At 45.0% G+C, this 20,000-nt stretch overlaps 1 protein-coding gene across 1 annotated transcript in view; it reads left to right on the forward strand.

Annotated features, from left to right (window-relative positions):
- LOC135104549 (uncharacterized transmembrane protein DDB_G0289901-like) overlaps window positions 1–16,260 on the forward strand; it is a 16,929-nt gene extending 669 nt beyond the window's left edge. Inside the window, exons 2-5 of the mRNA XM_064012124.1 lie at window positions 1,957–2,007; window positions 11,015–11,562; window positions 11,982–12,760; window positions 16,134–16,260. Of these exons, the coding sequence (XP_063868194.1) occupies window positions 1,957–2,007; window positions 11,015–11,562; window positions 11,982–12,653 (1,271 nt within the window). The 3' untranslated portion in view covers window positions 12,654–12,760; window positions 16,134–16,260. The remainder of the gene's footprint in view (window positions 1–1,956; window positions 2,008–11,014; window positions 11,563–11,981; window positions 12,761–16,133) is intronic.
- Window positions 16,261–20,000: the final 3,740 nt, after the last annotated feature.

Raw genomic sequence — 20,000 nt, forward strand, 5'->3', positions numbered from 1 at the left:
TTTTCTTTTCTCCCTCCGTTCCTTCGCCCGGCCTCCCTCCCTCCCCGTTTTCTTTGCCTCCGCCTTCATTCCGGTCTTTCCCTGCTCATTCTTTTTTCCTCCCCTTTTCTTTTCTTTTTTTTTCTTTTTTATGCTTTCTTATCTTCAGGCCTTCCTCCTCCACCTTCTTCTTCTTCTTCTCCTCATTTTTTTTCTTTCTCCTTCTTCCTCTTCCTTGCTTCCTCTCTTCCTCATTTCTTCGCTCTGTTGTCTTTGCTTTCCTTTTTACAATAACTTCTTACCGTTACTAGTACTCTCTCTCTCTCTCTCTCTCTCTCTCTCTCTCTCTCTCTCTCTCTCTCTCTCTCTCTCTCTCTCTCTCTCTCAACATGTTACTATAATCAGAACATTCATAGGCGAGGGGACTCAAAACGGCTCCTCTTTACATTCCGGTCCCTAAACGCCGTCAGGAGGGTGTCGTTGCGCCGCCTTGGGACCTGCAGGGAGGGGAGGCACGGGGGAGGGTGAGGGCAGGCCGCGGGAGGGTGAGGGGGAAATAAGGGGAATAAGGAATTGGAGGCTCAGGGTTCAAGGGGAATATTAGAAGATGGGGGTGGGGGTAGGATAATATTCAAGAGAGAGAGAGAGAGAGAGAGAGAGAGAGAAGGAGGGGAGGGAAGGTTGACATGATAGAATAGTAATCACTTAAAATCATTTCAATACTTTCCATTTCAATTCTCTGGAGATGGATTGATAAAGGAGGAGGAGGAGGAGAAGGAGAAAGAGCATTGTTTCTTCCCTCCTCCTCCTCCTCCCACTCCTCCTCCTCCTCCTCCTCCTCCTCCTTCCTCCTCCTCCTCCTCTTCCTCCTCCTCTTCACTCTACCAGTCGTAAAATATCCGCTTTGTTATAAATCTCTCTCTCTCTCTCCTCTCTCTCTCTCTCCTCTCTCTCTCTCTCACCTCTCTCTCTCTCTCCTCTCTCTCTCTCTCTCCTCTCTCTCTCTCTCTCCTCTCTCTCTCTCTCTCTCTCTCTCTCTCTCTCTCGTATTTATTTTTTCTGTTTTAATATATTTTCCTCGTTTCCTTCCTGTCAAGTGAATCGGAAGAGTACAAGGATAGAGAAGAAAGAGGAAAAGAAGAGGAGGAAGAGAGGAAGGAGGAAGAAGGAAAAAGGAGGTAAAGGAGGAGAATATTTCCTTTGGGAGAGAGAAGAGAGGTATCATGGGTCCTTTTCCTCTCCTCCTCTCCTCGCTGCTCTTCTCTTCTCTTCTCTTCCTCCCTCTCTCCCTCCGCCTCCTTCCTCATGTTAATCTTGATTGGTAAAAGGAGGGAAGGAAAAGGAGAAGACGAAGAAGGAGGAGGAGGAGGAGGAGGGAATGGGGAATGCAGAGTGAATGGGAGGATGTGAAACAGAAGAGGAAGGAAAAGAGAAGATAAAAAGGTGTAAAGAAGAAAGGGAAGATGAGGAGAGAAAATAATGAAGAGGATAAATAGGAAGAGGAAAGATGGAATGAATAATGAATAAGAGGAGCGGGAAGAGAAAAATGTAAAGCGAATAATGAATAAGAAGAGCGGGAAGAGAAGAATGTAAAGCAAGAAGGAAGGAGAGGATAAGATATAGGAGGAAAATCAAGGTTTCAGAAGAGAGAAGAGGGAAGGAAAAGAAAGGAGAGATGAGGAAGGATAATAAGCAATGAGGGGAGAGAAAAGAAGGGGTGCATGAGAGAGGAAAGGAGGAAAACAAGAAGAGATAAAGAAGATGGAGGGAAAGGAGAGGTAAGGGAGAGGAGGGAAAAGGAGGAAAAGGGGAGGGGAATCCAGCGCAAGTAACCGGAGGGAGAGAAATGATGGAGTGTCTGAATATGCACGTTTCTCTCTCCTCTCTCTCTCTCTCTCTCTCTCTCTCTCTCTCTCTCTCTCTCTCTCTCTCTCTCTCTCTCTCTCACCCCGTTTTCTCTCTCTCTCTCCCCTTTAGGTTCGTCGTTTTCCAAGAGGTCACCGTCTCCGCGTCACTTCTGGAATACAGGTAAACAAACACACACACACACACACACACACACACACACACACACACACCTCACCACCTATTAACAGGTAAGTGATTAACCATTTGAACGCCTGTGCTGATTCATTTTTCCTCCAAGTTAATATCGTGATAATGTGGTTTTATTGCGTGAATCCCTCAAAGACGCGCCTTCAGGAGGTCGTAAACCCGGATAACCGTGAATCAACCTCCCGCACCACACGGAGAGAGAGAGTGAGAGGAAGTGAAAAGAAAATAATAAGGATGAGAAGAAAGATAGTTAAGAGATTATCTGTCTATGTGCTTTAGAAGATGTTAATGATGGTGTTTGTTGTTTGATGGTCTTGTACGTAGAGTTAGCTGAGTATTAGTGTGTATTGTGTGTGTGTGTGTGTGTGTGTGTGTGTGTGTGTGTGTGTGTGTGTGTGTGTGTCGTTAACGTTTATCATTTTTTTTTATAGTAGGAATTACAGGGGTTGCACCAGTAGTATATAATAGTTGTAGTAGTAATAGTAATAGTAGAAGTAGTAATTTTTGTTGTTGTTGTTGTTGTTGTTGTTTGTGGAGATAGCAGTAGTACCAGCATTATTGGTGCACTTGTTTGACTGTCGTGTATCCAAGAACAGTTTCAAGCATTTTACTGTTAAAAATTTTCATTACAATCCAATAACGTCTTTCAAGATCATTTCACATATAAAACTTATTCCCTTGTCTTGTCTTTTCTCATATTTTTATGCAAGGAGGAACCCGGCCAAGGGCTACAAAACAAAATTTACAAAAACGGAATTTCAAAAGATTTTTCTAATATTTTCCTTTCCCTTATCTCCTCTTTTTGAATATGTATTTTTGGACGCTACACATAACTCGCCTTGTCACGGAGAACGTAAACCCTCCATTGTCTTCAGCAATAAAATTGCGTGTAGAGTAACACAAAATTTATTGCCTTAAGTCGCTTATCTACGAGAATAATTAGTCTAAAGTAACGTCAGTAGTGAAATATTTACTCTCCTTCGTTATTTATACTCTCTGTTAAATCCTTTAATTCGCCTTGTAGATTTATTTTTACCACTATTTTCTGAATGTGTGTTCCCCCGCTGCACCTTGTGGTATACAATATATATCACTTACTATTTATCTTCATGGTGAGAATTGCTATTTTGTTGATGATGGAGGGCTGCAGGCGTGCTTGGCGGCGCTGCGCCAAATGGAAGTGAGAGGAAGAACGTTTTCTGTTCAAAGCAACCCCACAGAGAATGCCAGACGCCGTCAACCGGTCTTAGTTTTCTGGAACACGCTCCAATCTCTTCTGGTGTTTGAAAATCCAAGAATACGCTGAATACAGTGGTGTTTGTTCCTTTCAATTCACCCAAGTGGTTCCCGGGAAAGTTGCTATGACACACACACACACACACACACACACACACACACACACACACAGAGAGAGAGAGAGAGAGAGAGAGAGAGAGAGAGAGAGAGAGAGAGAGAGAGAGAGAGAGAGAGAGAGAGAGAGATCAAGGTGCTTTTGTATTTCTATTAGACCTTGTTCTTTTCTTTTTCAAGTAATAACAACAGAAATATATCGTCAGTAGTATCAGTAGCAACAGCAGCAGCAGGAGTAGTAGCATTAGTAGTACCAGCAGGAGGAGAAGTCGTGATGGTGGTGGTGATAGTGATGGTGGTGATGATAGTGGTGATGGTGGTGGTGGTGGTGGTGGTAAGAGCAGCAGCAAGGACAACAGTAGAAGTAGTAGCAGCAGCAGTAGCAGCAGCAGCAGAAACAGTAGTAGTAGTATTAGTAGTAGTAGTAGTAGTAGGAGGAGGAGGAGAAGGAGGAGGAGGAGGACTGGAGTACACACACACACACACACACACCATGCCTCGTTCCAAACACGTGTCCCTTTATAAGCGTCGTTTCCTGCCCCGTTTTCCTCACCGGCTCCTTCGTCACCCGCCTCGTTAAACCCACGGCGGCCCTCGCACACTGCCACCCCTCGCGTGCACGGAGGAGGCGTTGCGTGCGTCCTATCCTCACTTACATCGCTCGCAGTCCTCCCTTAGAGCTGGCTGGTCCACACCTTACCTCCTTCCACTGCTCCTCTCGCCGACCAGTCCGCTATCATAGTCCTGCCCAGTACTTATTTTGTCCCTCCCTCGCTACGGTCCCTCACAGTAACTTGGCAGATGTTGTCCTCGAGTTGTGTCTCAGTGTGTTTGTCCAGCAGCCACCTGTTGTCATGTCTGCTCCTGCTTGGTTTGTGTGTCTGGTTCTGCTGGTGGTGGTGGTGGCGGTGGTGGTGGTGGTGATGGTGGTGATGTCTCTGCTTCCCGGCGTCTTGTCCTCGCCTCCATTTCCCACTACTGTTGCCTCCGCTGTTAACTTCTCAGTCACTTGCTCACATCCTCTCTCTCTCTCTCTCTCTCTCTCTCTCTCTCTCTCTCTCTCTCTCTCTCTCTCTCTCTCTCTCGCCTCCGCTGCTGCTACTGTATTCCTTTGAGGCTTATTGGTCTTATCTTCCTCTCTCCTTCCTTCCTTCCTTCCTTCCTTCCTTCCTTCCTTCCTTAATTCCTTCCTCTCTTCCTTCCTTTCTTTCTTCCCTCCTTCCCCCTTTCCTTCCTTCCTTCCTTTCTTTGTTCATTTTTGGACTTCATTTTTCCTTCCTTCCTTTTTCCTTCCTTCCTTCTTTCCTTCCTTTGTTTCCTTCCTTCCTTCCTTCCTTTCTTTGTTCATTTTTAGACCTTCATTTTTCCTTCCTTCCTTTTTCCTTCCTTTCTTTCTTCATCCTTCCTTTCTTTCTATTTTTCTTCCTTCCTTCATTCATTCATTCATTCATTCATTCGTTCCTTCCTTTCCATTTTCTTCCTTTCTTCCTTCCTCCATCCATTTCTGGGTTTTATCTTTTCTTCCTTCTTTTCTCCCGTCCTTCCTTTCTTCTTTCCTTCTTTCCTTCCTGCCTTCCTTCTTCCCTTCTGTCCTTCCTCCCTTCCTTCCATTTTCTTTAATTCCTTTCTGGGTTTTATCCTTTCCTTCCTTCCTTTCTTCCTTCCCTCCTTCCTTCCTTTCCTCCCTCCTTCCTTCCTTCCTTCCTTCCTTCCTTCCTTCCTTCCTTTCTTCCTTCCTCTATATCTACCTTTTTTCTCTCTTTCTTCTTCGTTCATTCCTGATCTTCCTTCCCCCTTCCCCTCTTTTCTTCGCTTCTCTCTTCTTTTCTTCGTTTATTTTCTCCTTTGTCTGCTTCCTTTATTCCAGCCTCCTTCACTTTATGTTGTGCCTGTCTTTCCTTCGCGGTCATTCACTTGTTCGCGTTGTTGTGTCTTGATGGGTATTGGTCACCTTTCCTTCACTCCTTCTTTCTTTCCTTCCTTCCTTCCTACCTTCCTTTCTTTCGCAATTTTTCTTTCTTATTTTCGTTTTCCTTCCCTTCGTGTTCTTTTCATCATATCGTTTATTTGTTCTTTTACATTTACTTCTTTATTTCAGTTGTGTGTTCTAGTTTTTTTCCTTCCTTCCTTCATTCCTTCTTTTTCCTTCCTTCTTTTTTCGTTTCGCCTTTCCTTTCTGCTTCTTTCTTTTTCTCCTGCTTTTTTCATTACTTTCCTTAATTTTTTTGTATTTTTTATTGTGTTTTCTTTGCACTTCCTTTCTTCCTTACTCCATTTCTTTCCACCTTTCTTCCTTTCTTTTTTTTTCCTTCTTCCTTCTCTTCCACCTGAATTTTTATTACTTTCATTATTATTTCATTTTAGTGTGTTTTTTTTTATTTCCTTCCTTCTTTACCACTTTTCTTTCATCCTTCCTTCATCCCTTCCTTCTTTTCTCCTTCTCTTTCATTTAGCTTTTCATTACTTTCCTTATTATATTTTCAGTGTGTTTTTTACCATTTCCGATCTTTTTTTTACTCTTTTTCATCCTTCCTTCTTTTCTTCCTTCCTCCTTCTTTTACATTCGGCTTTTCATTACTTTCCCTATTACTTTAATTCTAGTGTGTTTTCCACTTTCTTCTTTGCCCCCTTTTTCTTTCATCTTTCCTCTCATCCTTCCTTCCTTCCTTTCCTCCTTCCTTGTTTGCTTCTCCTTCTATACATCCTCGTTTTCCTTCCGTCATCTGTCAGCTTTCTTACACTCTTATTCGTTGCCTTTCATTTTTACTTCCAACTTTCCCTCATTTTCTTTCTCCTTCTCCGTTCCTTCCTTTTGCCAGGTCTGCCTTTCCTTCTGCCAGTTAATATTACTTTGTGTCTCTCACTGTTACATTTCTGGCTTTCAGTTTCCTAGAGAAAAGGGAGAGAGAGAGAGAGAGAGAGAGAGAGAGAGAGAGAGAGAGAGAGAGAGAGAGAGAGAGAGAGAGAGAGAGAGAGGGGGGAGGATAAACAAAGTCTGCCAGGTGTATAATGGAAAGGATAATTAGATTTAAAAGGAACGGACAGGTGTGTACGAAGAGAAATTAAAGGTGTTTTCGAATAAAGAGGAAGAAAGGGAGAGAGGGAGGGAGGGAAGCTGGAAGGGGGGTAAGTAGGGAGAGTTGAAGGGGAGAGTTGAAGGTGTAAGAGAGAGAGAGAGAGAGAGAGAGAGAGAGAGAGAGAGAGAGGGGGGATGCAGGAGGGGAGGGAAGGATGCAAAGGAAGAACTAACAGCAGATGACTTGATGGCATTTACGAGGCTGTTCATCATCATCATCATCATCATCATCATCATCATCATCATCTCCACTACCACCACCACCACCACCACCACCACCACTATATTTAATTAATCACCATCATCATCATCATCATCATCATCATTATTAACATCATCATCATCATCATCATCATCATCAATACGCTAAGCCAGTATTGAGGTCGACTACCGTAAAAATAGCTTCATGGCCAAGCCGCCCTACCTGCCCAGCTTAATTAGGCGGCACGGCAGGTAATTACCACATTAAGTTATTACCGACCCGCTCCGGCTTACCGCTCTGCCTCTAATCTGCTTCTCCGGCCTGTCCGCTACCTGCCCCGCTACGGACTAGGCGGCAGGCGGGGCGAGGAGGAGGAGGAGGAGGAGGTAGGATAAGAGGAGAATTGGCTAGTGAGAGGAAAGATTGATTGGTCGTTATTATTGACTAATTAGGATGTTTGTTGTTGTTGTTAGTGTTGGTGTTGTTGCTGTTGGTAGTGGTGGTGGTGGTGGTCTCGTCTTAATTTTTTTTTTTAAGGATAAATTTTTAGCATCTAGTCCACTTTAAGGAAAATCCACCAAAATCGTTCATTCTCCTCCGTTCATCATTCACCAAGCCAGTCTAAGCAAACGATTCCATGTAGATACTTATTAGTCATTCAGTCATTATTCCATTCATCCATTTTTTATTTTCTCGCTTTCTGTTTCACTATCATTCATTCAATCATTCACTCATTCACTTACTCATTCACGCATTCACACATTTATTCATCGATTCATTTTCTTTTCAATTATCTGTTTATTATTCACCGCCTAGTCTTTGTCCCATCATCTCGCGTCTTTCCTTGCATGGTTCACAACAGAGGCAGCAGGTCAGGGGCTCCTCTCCTGAAACTAGATGAACTGTAGAGGAGGAGGAGGAGGAGGAGGAGGAGGAGGAGGCACAATTAGGAAGAACAAATAGCCGTAAACCTGCTGGCCGTAGTGTTCTGTTTATGATTAACGGCGCCATCTAATCTAAAGCAGGGGACTCAGAATAGCAAAGATGAAGACTAGAACAAGAGAAGAACGAAGAGAAATAGAAGTGTGAGAAGACGTAGGAGGGTAACGAGGATAAGAAAGAGGAGGCAGACGAAAGAATAGACGTGCGAGGAAGAGGACGAGAAAAATAAGGAATGAAAGGAACAGGAGGAAGAGAATAAAGAAAAGCAATGTCGCGGAAAGAAACTATTTGCACGAGGAAGCTTCGCAGGGAACAAGCGGAGGAAAAATTGGTGATATAAAAGTCATCGAGGAAAAAACCGTAACGTCTCAGGAGCAAAGTCTTCAAGAAAAAGAACCTTGAGGATAAAAAAATAGCTATAAAAAAGAAAGGAGAAAAAATGTCAAGAATGTCGTAAGGAATAAAGTTGTAGATAAAGAGTTTAAGAAAAGAAAATAACAACTACAACAAAATGAGAGAGATGGATGAAATTAAGAAATGGAAGGAAAATGAGGGGGAAAAAAAAGGAATGAAAAGAAAGGGAAGGAGACGAAAAGAATGGATAATGTCGTAAGTAAGAAGTTGGGAATAAGAAAGTTAAGAAAGAATGGATGGATATAAAAGTAGGGAATGGACATAAAAAAAATATATATAAAAAAAGAAGAAAGAGGAAAAAGCAAAAATGAAGGTATTGACTCGTCGATAAGAAGCTGAGAATGAGAAAATTACAAGAAAGAAAACAGAGGAAAATAAGTAATGGGGAAAAAAAGGGGAAAGATAAATAAGAATAAACAGTTTCCTTTTCCTTAACCTTCGCAGCACCTCAGAATTAAAAGGAGACAATGGCTGTTATCAGATCTATTCACGTGCGTACTCCCGTCACGAAAACCGACATGGACAAAAACACAAGAGAGAGAGAGAGAGAGAGAGAGAGAGAGAGAGAGAGAGAGAGAGAGAGAGAGAGAGAGAGAGAGAGAGAGAGAGAGAGAGGTTTTTGCCTTGCCTGTGTCGTTTTGTGATAATAACCAACGCGATTAAGCTGTTTGAGGAAATGTTGGTGTTATTCTGCTTTGTTTAGTTTTTTGTATTTTCTTTTTTTTCAGTTCATGCTCCTCTTTTCGTTCTTTTTGTTATTATTTCTTTTTTTTTCCTGTTTGCTCTTCTTAATTTTTTGGTGAATTTATTATTTTTTTCTCGTTTTTTTTGTGCTGCTTTTTTAATGGCAAGTCGGCGTCTTCTTCTTCTTCTTCTTCTTCTTCTTCTTCTTCTTCTTCTTCTTCTTCTTCTTCGTATTACTCTGTCTTCTCCATCTTCATTTCCTTTCGTCTCTTTATCTTCATTGCCATAATGTTCTTCTCTTTCACCATCGTTTTCTTTTCCTCCTTCTCTTCCTCTTCCTGCACCTCCTCCTCTTCCTCCTCCTCCTCCTCCTCCTCCTCCTCCTCCTCTTGCTCCTCCTGCTCCTCCTCAAACAATTACTGGACAATTTATTGCATTAATTTCAGAACTACCGTGGCGCTGAAGTAATCATCGGGAAGCTGTTAAGAAAAATAGCTTATAATCAGACGCACCAACCTGTGTTTCTCTATTTTCTTTTACTTTTTTTTTTTATTCTGAGGCGAGACCCGATATTGCATAGTAGTTGTATTTGTGTGTTTATCAGCTGGCGGTGTTTTGCTTTTGTTTGTTTGTTTGTTGGTTGGTTGGTTGGTTGGCATGGTTTGTGGTTTTGTGTATTTGTTTATTTGTCTTTCTCTTTGTCTCTCTCTCTCTCTCTCTCTCTCTCTCTCTCTCTCTCTCTCTCTCTCTCTCTCTCTCTCTCTCTCTCTCTCTCTCTCTCTCTCTCTCTCTCTCTCTCTCTCTCTCTGTGTGTGTGTGTGTGTGTGTGTGTGTAATCTAACATTTATTTTTGTTTTTGTACGTCTTTTTCCTTCTAGTTTTAGAATAATATATTTTGTGAGTATTGTAAGTTTTGTACGTTTTTGTGTTTTACTGGTGGTAGTAGTAGTAGTAGTAGTAGTAGCAGCAGCAGCAGCAGCAGCAGCAGTAGTAGTAATAGTAGTAGTAGTAGTAGTAGTAGTAGTAGTAGTAGTAGTAGTAGTAGTAGTAGTAGTAGTAGTAGTAGTAATAGTAGTAGTAATAGTTATTGTTGTTGTTGCTGTTGTTGTATAATAGTGGTGGTAATAGTAGTAGTAGTAGTAGTAGTAGTAGTAGTAGTAGGAGGAGGAGGAGGAGGAGGAGGAGGTGTAGGAGGAGGAGCAGCAGGAGGAGGAAGAGGAGGAGGAGGAGCAGCAGTAGGAGCAGGAGGAGGAGGAGCAAGGGGAGAAGGAGAAGGAGGAAGAGGAGGAGCACCAGCAGCAGTGTAAACGCTACCAGAACCACCTTTCATTATGTTTACAAGGTTTTATTTTTGTCTCGGTGTTTTGCGCTTCATTCCCAGCACCTGCCGTCGATGCATCACGGCGCCTCAATGTTTTTCCAGGTTTTCCAGATTCAAGCATTCCTGGAGTTGGATGTGGCTCGTATACTGAGGCTTATTGAGAATATTTCATCAATTCTTCACCAGTCTTAGTTCTAATTATGGTACCCCGTTTATTTACCTTTCATAACATTCTTTTCTATTACTCACACTTGGCAATCGCAGCCCGTTTTCTATTATTCAGGTAACCGAGGCGCTGCTGTGTTTACTTTATAACATCTTGATTGGCTCTCGTGTCTGCCAGTCAGAGGCCTCGGTGCTGCCTGGATTATGCACAAGCGAGCATTTTTATTGGTTCTCACCCGGGAAAATGTATACAACCTTACTTTCACGGTGTGTGTGTGTGTGTGTGTGTGTGTGTGTGTGTGTGTGTGTGTGTGTGTGTGTGTGTGTGTGTGTCGTCGGTCTGTAATTTTGTTCTCTAATGTAACTTAATTACAAGTTCGGGGGTAAGGCAGACCTTGCTATAAAGTTCCGACTCTCTATATATTTTAATTTACCCGCTAATTGGTTTGGGAGAATGGTAGTTACTTTCTCTTCTTTATATACCTCTCTCTCTCTCTCTCTCTCTCTCTCTCTCTCTCTCTCTCTCTCTCTCTCTCTCTCTCTCTCTCTCTCTCTCTCTCCCATATAATTTATAAAAGTCTCCGGAAAAGGTGTCGTAGGTCGTGTGCTGTACTTGTTTTACCGATAAGAGAGAGAGAGAGAGAGAGAGAGAGAGAGAGAGAGAGAGAGAGAGAGAGAGAGAGAGAGAGAGAGAGAGAGAGAGATTATTTATTTTCTTGCTTCTTATGCCTGTGTTGTATAATTATGTTTTCTTCTTTTCTAACTATCCTCTTTAGACTCTCTCTCTTTATCTCTGTCTCACAGTTCCCTAATGTTGCCTCCCCAGACAAAGCAGTGGAGGCCTCGGCCGGTGGATCCACAGGGAGACTCCCGACCTTGAACGAAAACTCTTCGCTGGGAGACACAACAGCCGGGGGGAGCGGGAGCGGCGGTGCTGAGTCGTCCCCCTGTGACAGCCAGCGGAACAGCGGGGCATGCAGCACCTCCACCCCGACCCTCAGCCAGAAGACGGTGTGCAGCGGCGGCAATTCCTCCCCGGCGGAGAGCAGCAGAGCGATGGGCGGCGACAGTAGCTCCTCCCTCACTAGTAGTCTGAAAACAGTGTGCAGCGTGGGCACCTCCACTCCCACGGACGGCATGAAGTCCAGGGACAGCACCTCCTCCCCCTCTCAGTCCCCGGCAGCGGTGGGGCGCGGCTTGAGCAGCGGTGGTGGTGGCAGCAGTAGTAGCAACAGTAGTAGGAGGACTGCAGTGATCACTTACCGGCCTTCCCCACCGTCTGGAGGCCCCTGCAGAAGAGGCGCGGGGGGACGGGGCGGGGCACAGCGGCCCATGAGTGCGGTGGCGGACCTCGGTGTTGGCAGCCTTAGGAAGGTTGGTTGAGATGGCCTGTGTTGGTGGCGTGTATGCTGAATGAACGTGGGTATGAATGGGATGTGAATGGAACTAAAGTGGAGCATGTACGTGAAGGGAGCGTGAGGGAAGCACAGCGGGTCAGCCTGTGCTGTCGTCACGACAGTCATCAACATGAGTGAGTTATTTTCACGTCGTGTGTCTGGCAGCGTCATTTCTATTTCGTAATTAGTGAAACATATGATTAAGGATATTATTGCCTATGTAATTTCCAGATCATTAGCACTGTACTAAATTGAAGCATTAATTCAGGAATACTTGATTAAATTTTAAGGCATACAAATTCTCTCTCTCTCTCTCTCTCTCTCTCTCTCTCTCTCTCTCTCTCTCTCTCTCTCTCTCTCTCTCTCTCTCTCAATTCACCGTGTACCTCCACACAGTCCTTCCTGCTGAACGGGGAGGAGGAAGAAGAAGATTACCTCGGAAAGGCCAGTCCGGAAGAGAGGATCAGGAGGAGAAGACACACACTGGTCGAGGAGGAAGAAGCCGCGGAAGAAAGGAGGAGGAGGAGGAGGGCGGCAGGGGTAAGATTCAGCTTTACCCCCGGGGAGATGGAGGAGCAGGAAGATGGCCTTGGAGTAGCCTACCACGGGGCGAAAGGAAGCTACCTGCTGAGAGAGCTGAAGGGCTACCCAGGCACCTTGCCACGCCGCGCCCCCAGAGACGCGTTGCCTCAGCCCCCCAGGGGGCACTTTGGATCTAGGGAGGTGCTCGACTTGTCTGGGTCAGACCGCGGATCAGGAGAGTTCGTACCATACCCCAGGCCGCTGTACAGCTCCAGGGACGTGTTTGGCGGCTCCGGGGTACGCCTCAGGGAAGACAGCTACGCCGAGTTTTACCCGCACGGCCACCGCGAGGCTCCAGGCCGTGCGGGGGTGCGAGTTCAGCTGTCTGGACGTGCCCAGCTTCACAGGGGCTCCAGGCACTCCCTTGGACACGGAGCGTCGGTCGGGGAGCTGAGGAGCGCCGGGTCAATCCAGCGTCGGGGCAGCTGGGCCTCCCTGCACTACCCTGTGGACCAGCTGATCAAGGCCGCCGAGACGGTGGTGTGAGACCGTCCGGCCGGCTGTCACTATTATTAATACTGCTGCTGCTGCTGCTGCCTATGCTGCTGCTGCTGCTGCCTATGCTGTGCTATCTTCTGTTTACTGCTGTTCAGGTGAGTAACGGGAACTGTGTGGCTGCGAAGCCAGAGGGAGATTGCAGGAGTAAGACACTAAGTGGCACTGGTGGTGATGGAGTGCAGCGCCAAGTGTTGGTGGTAGTGAAAGTGATGGTGGTGTCGAGCAGTGGTGGCAGTTGTGTTGATAGCTATGGTAGTGTGCTGAAAGCAGTGAAAGAAGCAGCGGCAGTGATGGTGGTGACGGTGGTGGTGGTGGTGGTGGTGGCCTAGCTCATCATAGAGGCGGTGGGAGCGGTGGATGGTGTGCCCTAATGAGGACCACCGTGGCGGACTGGTGGTGGAGCGGCGGCGCTGATGATGGCGTTGGAGGCACGGCTGTTGACGACGGCGGGGGCGAGGACAGGGAGCGGGGGATGAGGGTCGGCAATAATCAGCGTGCGTGAACGGCGGCGCAGAGTGATGAGATGGCGTGATGATTGTGGCTAAATAGTTGTCGCGGTGGCGGTGGTGCGGCCCGCCGTAATGGTGCGTCAACCCGTGTGGGGAAATATTTTAGGCCTAACGCGTCCATAAACACAACGGGCGAGCGAGGGAATTTTAGCAGAATAAACATTTGGGATCGATGTTTATAGATCCATATTTTTTGAGAGAATTATGGTTTTGTAGCATCTCCCTGCTGCCCGGTTCGGTTCGGCTCGGTTTGGATTTATATATATTTTTAGTCACCATCATTTTATTTTCTGCTTTCTCTCTCTCTCTCTCTCTCTCTCTCTCTCTCTCTCTCTCTCTCTCTCTCTCTCTCTCTCTCTCTCTCTCTCTCTCTCTCTCTCTCTCTCTCTCTCTCTCTCGTGTGTGTGTTGCAGTTCACACACAACGTTACTTCGTCACCATAAATATGCGTATGTACATATGAACGTATGTTATGTGTGTGCTTAAGTCGTATGTGTGTGTGTGTATGTGTGTGTGTGTGTGTGTGTGTGTGTGTGTGTGTGTGTATGTGTGTGTGTGTGTGTGTGTACTTATACGTTAACATGTATGCATCGCCACGTTGTCTCTTATTTACATATATTTATTTTCATACTACATCCGCTTTCCCTCTCCCTGACCTCTCCTACACCTCTCCCACACCTTCCCTCCACGTGTCCTCTCCTCAAGCCCCCTATACCCATCCCTCCCTCACGTCTCCTTTTCCCTCCTCCTCCATCCCACCACGACTTCCTCAACCCGTCCTTCCTCCTTAACACTTCCTCCTTTCCCCTCACTCCTCTCTCCCTTCCCCCTCACTTCCTCTCTCCCTTCCCTGCCACCACTCCTCCACTCCCTCTTTCCCAGCCCCCACCATAACGATACTTAGGTGAGGGTAATGATGCCCAGGAGAAGTAATTTAGGTTTTCTGTTTCTTTTTTTTTTTTTCCAGGTGAAGACTCTTTGAATTTAGTGTTTCTAGGAAAAGTCATATTTCCGTAGAGGATTTTGATCTGCACATTCTTGATCCGTTCCATGGTGTGTGTGTGTGTGTGTGTGTGTGTGTGTGTGTGTGTGTGTGTGTGTGTGTGTGTGTGTGTGTGTGTGTGTTATAACCAGTGTACGTGATCCTATTTATGTATGTAATTAGTTGGCACGGAGTCGTTCTTTGCTCGATACATTCTCGTTCCATTTCCTGCCACGTGTAACACAAGGTTGGATTTCTGGGAATAATCACTGTCCACCCACTGATCTCCCTCCCCTCACCTCCCCTCCCTGCCTCACTTGTTTCTCAACTCCACTTCCCCACCCTCCCCACCTTCCTTCACCCCCATGATCTACTAACTCGCAACAAAACTTTCTCTTCCTCCTCTTCCTCCTCCTCCTCCTCCTCCTCCTCCTCTTCCTCCTCCTCCTCCTCCTCCTCCTCCTCCTCCATGCCCCGCGGAGCTAATCAATAGGTAGTGATGTCACCTGTAATACCTGTACTGCACCTGGGAAATATACCAAGGTTGTGTTGTGACCTGATGATGTTCGTGATGGTGGTGGTGGTATTGTGTGTGTGTGTGTGTGTGTGTGTGTGTGTGTGTTCTCTCTCTCTCTCTCTCTCTCTCTCTCTCTCTCTCTCTCTCTCTCTCTCTCTCTCTCTCTCTCTCTCTCTCTCTCTCTCTCTCCACCAGCACCAGAGAGTATTAGGATTAATTAAAACATGTCTTCCTTGATACTGCCCCTCTCTCTCTCTCTCTCTCTCTCTCTCTCTCTCTCTCTCTCTCTCTCTCTCTCTCTCTCTCTCTCTCTCTCTCTCTCTCTCTCTCTCTCTCTCTCTCTCTCTCTCTTATGGTTGCTTAAAGGTGAAAAGAGATCACGGCCTTTTGACCTACCTACGTGCCTTTTAATCACCACAACCACCACTACCACCACCACCACCACCACTACCACCACCACCACCTCCTCCTCCTCCTCCACCACCGCTGCCGTTACCCCCGCCACCGCCGCCGGCACCATTACCGCCGCTTCTTCTGCCATCTCCGTCACCGCCTCCCCCTGTAGTTGGATTTAAGGGACTGGTGTTAATTTAGTCTCTCTCTCTCTCTCTCTCTCTCTCTCTCTCTCTCTCTCTCTCTCTCTCTCTCTCTCTCTCTCTCTCTCTCTCTCTCTCTCTCTCTCTCTCTCTCTCTCTCTCTCTCTCTCTCTCTCTCTCTCTCTCTCTCTCTCTCTCTCTCTCTCTCTCCTTCAGCACCAGGCTCCCCTCTCCGTGTCAGAACTCAGAGTGGGCAGGTGGGTGTGTACCTGTAATTAGTTTGATTTTCAACCCCTTGATGTCACTGATGAGGCAGGTGTGTGTGTGTGTGTGTGTGTGTGTGTGTGTGTGTGTGTGTGTGTGTGTGTGTGTGTGTGTGTGTGTGTGTGTGTGTGTTTAGGCATCTGATGGCGGTGATAATGATGGTAATGGTAATAATGATGACAATATTATTAATTATGATAATGATTATGTATATTTATATGGATAATGTTGGCAGTATTAGTATCTTTGCATGTACGGAGTATATAAAAAATTAGTTGGGGATCGCATGGTGTGTTATGTGGGTTTTACTAAACTCGCCTGTCTCCACAACACACCTGTTCCACCACACATATGGCCCCACAACAAACCTACCACCACACCATACCTGCCACCATAACAAGACTGTCCCCATAATACTGTTCCATAACACACCTGTCATCACAACACGCCTCTCCGCACAACACACTTCGTCCCACAACGCATCTGTCCCCATAACAACACACCTGTCCCCACAACACATCTGTCCCCACACACACCTGGCCCCACAACACAGTCCCAAAACATATCTGTCTCCATAGCACTTCTACTTCCACCACACGCCTGCCACCACAACACCTGTCCCACAACACACTAATATCTCGTGGTCTCCTCCTCCTGCAGACGGTCAGCTCAACACGTTGCTGCTTTGGTCTTCTGTCCGTGGCGTTCCTCCTTCTTTCCTCCAGCTTCTCTTTCCCTTATTTGACGATGATACTAACAATACTAATAAAAAAAATAGTTGGCATAACCTTGTATCTTATTTCATTCCCTGTCGTAGTAGTAGTAGTAGTAGTAGTAGTAGTGGTGGTGGTGGTGGTGGTGGTGGTTGTGATGGTGGTAGTATCAGCAGTGATAATATGCGTTTGGCCTTTAGATTACTTATTTTTATGCTCAACTGATAAATTACTGGCGTGGAATTGCAATTTAATTTATTAGCGCGCAGAAAAGACAGGGTGTAAAAAAATAATAGCGTTAAAAGTGCGTTAATTGACTCATCGCCATTAATTACTTCTTGTAACACGGCAGCAAATTCAGGCCATCAATTATGCGTGGACGTGAGGTGAACACGATGGCAACACTCGGTAATGAGAACACCTTCGACGCCTCCTTCAGCTCGCCTTCGCCAGGGTACACTGCAGGATAATAAGGCCATCACTTCCACACTCTCCAGCGTCTTTGCCTCCTCTCCTGAACTCGCTGGTAAATCACAGAGATCGTTCGTTTATCCGCTCCCGTGCGGGCGGCGCCATGACAGGCTGGAAGTATGAGAAATGCCGACAACACGACGTCAATATTGCCCGAAGCGTCACATTTCACACTTGGCTGAGGCAGGAGGTGGCGGTGCGGGCGAGGCTCTCTAGTGGGCGGGCCGTGAAGGTGGGCCACGAGGCTCCTCCTAGCGGCAGCCAACGCGGCGTGACGGGTCCTGCAGCTTTATGAGGCGCCCAACCCAAGGCTGGCGAGGAGTGCAACACACCAAATCCTTGGCGCCCTCACTCTCCCTCCACACACCACTCGCGGACCTGTGGCCTTAGAGATGCCAACTCTGGAAAAAATCAAATGTCAGACGCCCACAAGCAAAGACGCCCAACACCTCGGCTTTGCAGGTCACGAGATCAAAAACTCCACAAACACACACTCACGTATCTGCCGCGTCAGCAACATGTGTAGTGACCAAATCAACAGTGAAAAAAAAAAAAAAAAAAAAAAAAACAGGCAGTAGCAGACATGCAAAAGGGACTCTGAGGCTCAGAAGACCAAGTATCACAAGCCGCCGTCCTGGACCTGCGGTTCATTGGTCGCTGAAGGTTGTGAAACAATAAAAAAAAATAATAAAATTATAAATAAAATTAAATAAAAAAATGAAACTCATGCGTGTCCTTGTAACGTTAGGGAATCGGATGATGAAATAGAAATGTACTGTAACCTCACTAGCACAAGTACTTTGTATTAGTTATCGTGAAGAGGATGAAATGAAAAGTGTAAAAAAAAAAAAGAAAAGCCGTGGAGCTGCGGCATGGAGGTCACCAAAGTTATTATGTTGTGATGGTGAGAGCCACCAGATGATGCAACCAAAAGTTTCCAGTACTTGTAGAAGTGAACCTGTTGCATCATGGAACCTACACGTCAAAACCAAAGTGTCGGCAACCCACAGAGGCTGTGTGGACGGTGGAAGCGACAATGTCATAAATGCCAGAATCCTTTAATGGCAGGTGTCTGTCATGTCAGTGCTGCGAATGTCATCAAATCGAAAGAGCCGAAAATCTGAAGTTCCAAGCAAATCTGAGGCGGGGGAGAACGTTACACACGAGAATGGAAAATTCAAAGCAGTTAAAACTTGCAGGTGCACACCTGTGGCTGCATGATGGTGGTGGGGGTGGCAAAATCAAACATGGCGCAAACTCTGAGGCGCGGAATCGTAGCGTAAGTAATCAGCTGCCCAAATAATGGAGGCTTTAACTCCTTTGATGCTCAGGTGAACGTGTCTGAAGCTTTGACCAGCGCCTGCTGATCAAGCGACTCGGCAAGATCTTAAGAATTCCAAAAGATTACTTTTGATGTGATTTTCCTCACGATTCATGGAATTAAAGATGCACACTTGGTACTGTGGCACCGCGCTGCTTTCGGGGTCGAGGCGTCCTCTTGCGCACGTCCTCTTGCTGGCCACGATTCGAGGTTAGGAAGGGCATCCACTCGGGTTAACGGTTCCCAAATGCTACTAGATCCAAAGTCCTTCGGTAAGAGCCTTAGCCCTGATGAACTAGGAAAACCAAACGTAAGATTGAAAAAATAAAACAAATAAATAAATAAATAAATAAATATACATACATATATATATATATATATATATATATATATATATATATATATATATATATATATATATATATATATATATATATATATATATATATATTAGAATATAAAAAATGGAATAAGAATAAAGTCCAAGGGTTAAGATGACCTGTGTCCTCTAGTCCATCAAAGACTTATGTATGGAAGAGGATTAAGGACTATTGATGAATTAAAGCGTGTGATTTGAGAAGAGCAGCAAAGAAAACTTAAAGAGATAAAATACCTGAAGATAATAAGAGACTATAAGAATATTAGAGAAACTGAGAAGCAGCGAAAGCATCTACCCAATGAACGTTGAAAAAATAAAAATGTATAAATAAATAAATTAAGTCAAAGTTGAAAAGGCAGGAAAAGATGATGAATGTCAAAAGAAGGCAAGCAGATTTGGCTAGTAAAGAAAGATGTGGAACTGTGAACCTATGGAACTTATGAACTTACAATGATAGGAAGAGGAAAGAGTATAAAACTAATAGTGAAAAAAAAGGCACGTTGGGATGGAAAAAAAAGTTTATAAGAACACTACGGAGAGAGAACGTGGTAGAACATTGTGAAGGAACAGAATATAAATAAGCAAATAAAGCAGCAGGTTGAGGAGGAAAAGGTGAAAAAAAAAAAAATGTTGAAGAAGACTGATGAATGGGAGAAAAAAAAGATGAGAGAAGGGAAACTGAGAAAGTGAGAAATGGCTTCCATAAAATAAATAGAGGAATTACGTCAATAAAGATTGTTGCACGTAAAATTGTTGAGCAACGAATGACATGCAGGAATTAAAGAACATAAGAACAGAGGAGCAATAAGTAAGGATTGTGCAGAAGGAAGTGGAGAGGAAATAGAGGAAATGAGACAATGCGAAAACAAAGGGATAAAGAAAAATAAAAAAAAAAAAACACGCTGCTATCTTGGTGTTATTTATTGCAACGTGGAGAAAATTATTGCCAGTGAAGCAGGACAGAGGGATTATTTTAATTAAGAAAACATTGGAAGCATTCAGTCTGCGAGAAAGCCAAGCAGTCAGTGTGTTTACTCATATTTACTTGAACAGAAAAATAACTGCAATGTTTGAAGGGAAGATTGACTGATTTATGGATGGATTAATGAACTGATTCGTTAATTAAATGAGTGATGGATTAATGAACTGATTGACTGATTTCGCAACCGCAACAGGATTACATGGCGTCGCTTTAAGGAAACACGACGGAAGAAGGAGTGGTGAAGAAGTGGTGCCGTTCGTGAATATGAAAAACCGAAAGCGAAGGAAACATCTTTATAACTTATGGATTATGGCTGTAGTGGAGGTGGAGGCAAGACGTGAAGCGTGAAGCAGATGCAGCAGGACACTCTCTCACTCTCTACCATTAGTCCACCACACACTAAATCCCGAAAAGACATGAACGCAACGAACTGAGAAATTAATCCTTTAATGTATTCCAGAAACATCTAGCAAAGAAAAAAAAATGGATAAGTACCAGCTGGTGCTTTCACTTGTAAACTGCTGGACTGGAAACTGGTGGTAACTCGTAATGTGGAGTCCTGGAATAGTTAGATGGGTAAGTAGTGGGCGACTCACAAACCCGGAGAAAGCAAAGTATAAAAAGTTTGACACAAAGTGCTGAGGAAGAGTCACCTACGCAG

The sequence above is a fragment of the Scylla paramamosain genome, chromosome 10, assembly GCF_035594125.1.
Source record: "Scylla paramamosain isolate STU-SP2022 chromosome 10, ASM3559412v1, whole genome shotgun sequence".
Lineage (NCBI taxonomy): Eukaryota > Metazoa > Arthropoda > Malacostraca > Decapoda > Portunidae > Scylla > Scylla paramamosain.